This window comes from Sinocyclocheilus anshuiensis, unplaced genomic scaffold (assembly GCF_001515605.1).
Source record: "Sinocyclocheilus anshuiensis isolate Anshui unplaced genomic scaffold, SAMN03320099.WGS_v1.1 scaffold551, whole genome shotgun sequence".
Lineage (NCBI taxonomy): Eukaryota > Metazoa > Chordata > Actinopteri > Cypriniformes > Cyprinidae > Sinocyclocheilus > Sinocyclocheilus anshuiensis.
This window is the reverse complement of record NW_015548222.1, coordinates 699,512-706,471: the sequence shown is the minus strand read 5'-3', so window position 1 is coordinate 706,471 and position 6,960 is coordinate 699,512. Positions and strand designations below refer to the sequence as shown.

Sequence of the window (6,960 nt, the reverse complement as noted above, 5' to 3'; positions counted from 1 at the left end):
AGCGACCAGCACGGATCAGCTCTAGGCATGACAAAGTGGATATCGTCCTCTTTTGGAAGAACAAACAAAGTAGTTTCGCTTTCACAACGAAACACACAGCGCCTTCACGACATGGCGGCAGTAACAATACTACAGCGAGAATAAAAGTTACGCCTTCTTTCTTTGCGTGAACATTTGGGCGGCGTTATGCAAATCTTCCCACATCGTGACGTAGATATGTGGGGGCGTGTAAGAACGAGCCGTTTTAGGTAGGCGTGGCTGACTCTTAACTTTTATAAAGAATATCTCTATGGATTTGAGACTTTAGTCTTTGCAACTTTACAGATCTTCTTTATGCACCAAGAGCTTGTAACACTCCAAAGAGAAAGGAAAAACTGAAATCGCATCATATGACCCCTTTAAACACTTCTTTTCACAGTTGTAAATGCCAGTCAGTTGTCTGCGCGGCCAAGATGTCGTCACACACGGTGTGAAGCCACTGAGCTGATGGAGTGACAGACCTCACAATGGGAAAGCATTAATACTGACAACTGCATCAACAGGGGAGGCTTGGAGAAGACTCGCTAGCCAACTGCTGCTTCTCTGCTAATGTTTTCCACACATGTGTAAAAAGGGAGACACAAAGTCGTTTTCCCTCACATTTAACGAGGGTGACGCAAACAGAGGTGGAGGAGTTTGCAAGACACTAAAATGAGCCCAAAGGACTGAAGCAGACAAATACAGCAACCTCTAACTTTAAGGATCATCTTACTGAAGAAGTGATTATTTAACTGGACATTTTTAACGGACTGTAAATTCTTTTTGTTTACCAAAACAATTTCTTAAAATAAATAAAATGAATTAAAATAAACACTACTTGGTTTCGAATTGCACAGACAAATCTCTAGATGTGTTTTCACTGACACGGAGTTTAATGAGTATTCTGTCTGAGCCTTTTAATGCAGCACAAAACTTGACGGCTCCCCGCCATTTGTTTCAGGAGCCTAATAAACTTATTTTTCTGTCAGCACCGACCCTGTTAACTAGAGAGGATGTGAGACAGCCTGTGGGTCCTGTTTGCTTTTTAATGGAACACTTTAATGTAAACGCTAAATGACTAATTAAATTAATTTATCTTTCATGATGTTTCAGAAAATGACATTAGACAATATAAAAGTCGAGTTGAAAGAAAGATTCTGCATTAGGAATGTGTTTGTGAAATATTTCAACACATCAATCCTGGGGTCAGTATATGGACTTCTAATGTCAATTTGTTCCCCCATACAGAGTCCAGATTATCCCCCACTGCTCTGGTTTAAACATCTTCATTTAGATGCTCTTTGGAAGCTGCAAATCAAATGCAAAAGATCCCCACCTCTAACCCCCCCATCATTCCTACAATCCAGCACAGAACACAGCAGGGGGACGAGCTGAGTTTAAAACACTGCCTCTATCAAACTCTCATGCATATGGAATAGGAGGGGGTGAAAACTGACAGCTATCAATCATGGCAACAGAGGATTACACTCCATGGAAAGATAAAGGCGAGAGGAGCAAAAGCTTTGGTTTATCTTGCAATGCTTGTAAAAGTGTACTGGGGTCTAATTTAGATATTAGTACTAGACTGCCTCCAGATGACTAACCTGCTTCAGCCAATCTATTTACTCATTTCAAATGCTTCAAAGTCTTCATGTACAGCATATACGAGCTGTTGTATTAGTAATCTCTTCTTTGATATGTGGAAGTTTTTAATGAACAAAATATACAGTGGGGCCAAAATTAATTAAGATGTTTCTAGTTTGCATTTTTCTAATTTAATACAAGAAGTTTAATTAAATGATATTAACAGCATAACAAGTTCAAATGAAAAATTAATAGTTCACCCAAAATTGAAAATTCTGTTAACACTTCCATGAAATTCCAAACCTGTTTGACCTTTTTTTTTCCTCTATGAAAGATAAATGGTAACCAATTTTTTGTTTACCAGCATTCTTCAAAACATATAGGTCATACAGCTATGAAACAACATGAGGGTATGTGTATATGTGTGTGTATATTTTATATATACATATACTGTATACAGTAAACACACACACATACATATATGTTTGAAAATGTTTGAAATGTCAAAAACTTTTGCTTTTTATTTTTATGCCATTCCAGCGCCAAAGGCTAATTTTATTATAAGAACAGAATAGTTTAAAACATAATGACAATCAATGAATAAACTCTTACATCAGAAACTCTTATGGCCGAAATTCTAAACTGCTTCCTGTGGAGAAAGGATCAAAGAATGTAACACTTAAGAGGCCGTTTACACGACAACGTTTTCAGACAAAAATGGGGAACTTTTTATGTGTTTTGCCTGTTCGTTTACACAACTTTGCAAGGACAGTCTGGCGCTTCTGACTCACAGCCTGTAAGTATGTTTTTTTATATTTAAATAATTTGCCAATGATGATTCAAACGCGAGTTTTGAGCAGTGTAGAGTAGGGCTTGTTGTTTGTTGTTTCTCCGATCACAAATGCAGACATGGTTTTATGTTTACGCGGCGCGATGCAACGCAATGCGTAAAAAGATAGAATAAGTCATTATAATCCGTAATTATGTCCCCACTGGATGCAACAAATGCCTCGTTTGTAATGGGTTTTATTGGTTTTGTCTCATCTAGTGATGTCCGGATCGTGAATGAATCGTTCTATTTAACCGGTCGAACCAGTTCACCAAATCGAACTGAATCGTTTGAAACGGTTTGCGTCTCCAGTACGCACTAATCCACAAATTACTTAAATTATTCGGTTTATAACCGTGCCTGACACTCCCTCTGATGCGAAATAAACTAATATCCCAAGTTATTCAGTTACTCCTAACAGTACATTGACTGAACTGCTAAAAGAAAACCGATGATGGGATGTGCACGAGCAGAGCAGCTGGACTCGTCCTGCTGGGAGACGGCATCACAGTATGGTGAGGGGCATAACATTTCCGTCACACGCTTGAGGTATTCGGTCAATCACAACGCACTAGATAGCCGGCCAATCAGAGCACACCTCGCTTTTCAGAACGATGAGCTTTGTAAAAATCGGCACGTTTCAGAAAGGCGGGGCATAGAGGAGAAACAATAATGTACATTATATGGAAAATAATGTGTTTTTTTAACTTTAAACTGCATAAACATATTGCATTACACCAAATACACAATATAATGTTCTTTTTAGCAACGTCATAAGTAATACGTTTTTGAATCAATGTGCTTTCAGACTTTTGAACCTCAATGTTTTTGTCCTTTTTTAGGGTACATCTGAATATTCATTTCTCTCACCGCACTGGAGTCCACATCACTGTGAACTGCGACTGTCTTGATGCCCATCTTCTTACATGTTTTAATCACCTATGAGTGGAAACAAAGAATTAACATTAACGTTTTTCATTTCATAGTAGTAAAAATGTACTGAAGGTAAAAGATATTATGGAACTTCATGTAAAGATCATACATCTAGGACTTCACCCTGATTTAAAATGAAAATGGCCTTAAGACAAATCTAATGTTTTGCCTTAAACACATGAACGTTCCTGGTGAAGAACACACACACTCACTCACTCACCCTGCAGGCGATCTCGCCTCTGTTTGCAATGAGGATTTTATCAAAGGTCTGTGGAAAGGAAAAGGGAACAGGGCGATTAAGACATTTGTTTTGTCAACACATTTGATTGGTGCACAGTGTGTGTGTCTCTAACACTGACTAAAGCCCAACTCATTTAGCTGTAAGTGAAAGCTGTTCAACACACACTGCTTTTTAGATGACAAGAAGAGAGATAAAGACCTTTAAGATCAAGTTCTAAGTGCAGAACTGAATATAAAACTGGATGATCACAATTAAACCGTATCAGGTACAACAGTTACAAAAACCACTTATATACTAAACTACTGTTATCTATTCCATGAAGTGCTATAAACATATACAAGTTTAAAACGAGGGAGATCTAGATGATTCTGACTGTTAAGGTGGATGTTAGTGTGCCTTAAAGATCAAAGCATGAGGCTTTGCTAATGTTGTCTGCCACCAGTGTTGGGGAAAGTTACTTTTAAAAGTAATGCATTATTTCTGATTAGAATTTAGTGCATTCTTGCTGGGGGAAAAGTATTAATTTCTTTTTTTATCTTACTGACCCCAGACTTTCGAAAACTGTTTTTTCAACACTTATAATAAAAAGAAATGTTTCGTAAACAGCAAATCATTTACATTTAGTCATTTAGCAGACGCTTTTATCCAAAGCGACTTACAAATGAGGACAATGGAAGCAATCAAAATCAACAAGAGAGCAATGATATGCAAAAACAATCAAGTGTACTACAATGATTTTGAAGGATCATGTGACAATACTGGAGTAATGGCTGTAGAAAATGAAATAATATTTCACAATATTACTGTTTTTATTGTAGTTTTGATCAAATAAATGCAGCTATAGTGCGCAAAAGAGACTTTATTTAAAAACATTGCAAAAATCTTTTGACCAATAGTGTACATTTAGGTTGCAGATGCAGTCAAGTGGCTCTGGAGTGTTCACAGAGCTTTAATCACAGCTAATATGCCATCTATGTATAGAAATCAACGGTTTCCTCATTCATCACAAAGGACATCAACTGACACAAAAGACAGTTGATACTGCACAAAGTGCTATGTTTTTGTTTGTTTTTTTCTTACCCAAGATCTCACTTGGATCCTATCATACAATCCGACAGACAACAATTGCATAGAACCACAGTACAGTGTTCATGCACTAAGATGTAGGAAAGGAAACAAGAATGCACAAGTAAAGAAAAGTGAAAAATCTCTTATAATCAGACTTACCTTCTCATTTGGGTCATATACTGTAGAGTACCGGCAGATTATAACACCGCACCTCTGCTTGCTAAAACAGACATGCTAAAACACAGAGAGACCATGCTGTCACCACCACTGACTGAATGAAACTGTTTGTAACAGAGGTGCCCAAACCAGGACCAGCAGACCAAAGGTGACACTTGGATGATCTTTGCCATTAGAGAAACATCCCAATGAAGCATTTCTTCATGTCTAATTAATCGTTTTGGGATTTATGTATTTATTTGTTTATTTTTATTTATTCTCTATCTATCTTTTGCATTGGAATGTAGAAAATATAAGTGAATTTGATATTACAAAAATTATACATTTTATATTTTACTATGATATAAATGGATATAATGGGGAATTTACTTTCAGCCCACAGCCTTTAATCTTTTGACCCTTCATAGTAAAATGTTTGGGTACCTCTGGTTTATAACTTCATTCAAAACAAGTGACAGTGTTTTAGGACCACTAGCATTATGTTCAGTTACAATAATGAAACATGAAAGACACCACCATCAACACAGGTTTTCTTTAAATATATATATCAAGTCAGTAATAAAACTGTCTAAATATTTTTCTGAACAACAATGGCATTTGTGTTTCATTCATATGTCTGAATGAAACCTACTATTATAACATGGCTTATAACGGCTCAAAATGGACAAAGAAGCTTTGTGATTTACAGTTTGAATCAGCAAAAACAATCTGACTGACTGAGAGTCATTGATAAAAGTGGAAACTAGATCCAATCAAAAATATAAATTGCTTTCAAGGTTGTTGCTATTAGGAATCTTTTAATTAAATATTCAATACATATTCGCTGCACAGACAAAACGTCTTTAAATAAAATTCCTCGTATGTGTAAACATACCTGGCAATAAAGCTCATTCTGATTCTGATTCTGATTCTTCTAAATACGTTCAGCACAGCTGCATCAGCTAAACACTTTGACATTGACATGAGTTCATACAGTCATCAATGATAAAGACATCTGGTCGTGATTTCTTCAACGATAACAATGAAGGACACACCATAAACTTATAAGGAGCAAGTGATGTTTCATAAATAACACTTGACAGTCACGAATCAATCAAACTGTCCGTGTGTCGTGACAAGTCAAGTGAACATTCTTGCGGATCTTATAAGACAAGTCAGAGCGCTTAGTCCGATAACAAAGCAATGCTTTGTACACAATTCTGACAAATCAGCAGATTCGTTATATGAATTGTTTTCCTGCAAGCAGCGGCTTAAAACATCAAACGCTCACCTTAACAGCAAGCAAAACTCTTTGAAAACCTGCAGCGCCTCTGTAAGCCGCCATGATAACCGCAGCTGCCTGGTTGTGGCTAGAAGGGATACAGCAAAACCCGGAAGCCAACTATAAATTAATTTTTCAACCTATTAGATTGTGTTTTATTAACGTCTACACCTACCCCAACCCTAAACCTACCCCTTACAATAATTCAAAAATAGTAATTATTGTTGCACAGTGTAAGAACAATTACGCTATATTGATGTGCACATGCCCAGTAGTTTTTGCTGTATACCTTCTAGACTTAACCCAGCTGGCCGAGAGCAGGGCGGCGCGTTCTTATGACGTAATACACATGGTTTGGGGGTGTTTGCCCTCTCGACCAATCAGATGTGCTCAGATGTGTCCAGAGACCGAAGCGAGGGGACACAACAGGCTTGTTTGAGATGAGCAAAATCTGCCCAGAACCGATCACCGGTGACGGTTACGTCCGACTTGCTCTGATGTCATGCTGACGTGTGCCAAAAAACTATAAAAATCTAAAATACATGTTTGTATTAAAGTAAAAATGGATGATAAATACACCTTTCGTATGGAATTATATAGCAAGCACTTTGAGTGTCTTGTTCGTCATATTTATTTTCATTTAAAAGCAACACAACTGAAATTATATCGTGTTTATTAGCAACACAGCATGTAAGTGAGAATAGGGGTTATGCGCAACAGACTTCCGTATTCTGTTAACCGGGTCTCGTCGCTTCCGGTTCAAGCGTTTTGTATATGCTTAGTTAAATATGAAGCAGTTTTACTCAAGATGCCTTCAAAGTAGATACCAATGATGATCATAACCAATAT

At 37.2% G+C, this 6,960-nt stretch overlaps 1 protein-coding gene across 1 annotated transcript in view; it reads right to left on the bottom strand.

Annotated features, from left to right (window-relative positions):
* Positions 1-6,252, bottom strand: part of LOC107654247 (propionyl-CoA carboxylase alpha chain, mitochondrial-like) — a 56,432-nt gene extending 50,180 nt beyond the window's left edge. Inside the window, exons 1-4 of the mRNA XM_016441257.1 lie at positions 6,121-6,252; positions 4,833-4,907; positions 3,585-3,632; positions 3,302-3,370 (exon numbers count right to left, since the gene is read on the bottom strand). Coding sequence (XP_016296743.1) covers positions 3,302-3,370; positions 3,585-3,632; positions 4,833-4,907; positions 6,121-6,174 — 246 coding nt within the window. The 5' untranslated portion in view covers positions 6,175-6,252. The remainder of the gene's footprint in view (positions 1-3,301; positions 3,371-3,584; positions 3,633-4,832; positions 4,908-6,120) is intronic.
* Between the last annotated feature and the right edge of the window lie 708 nt (positions 6,253-6,960).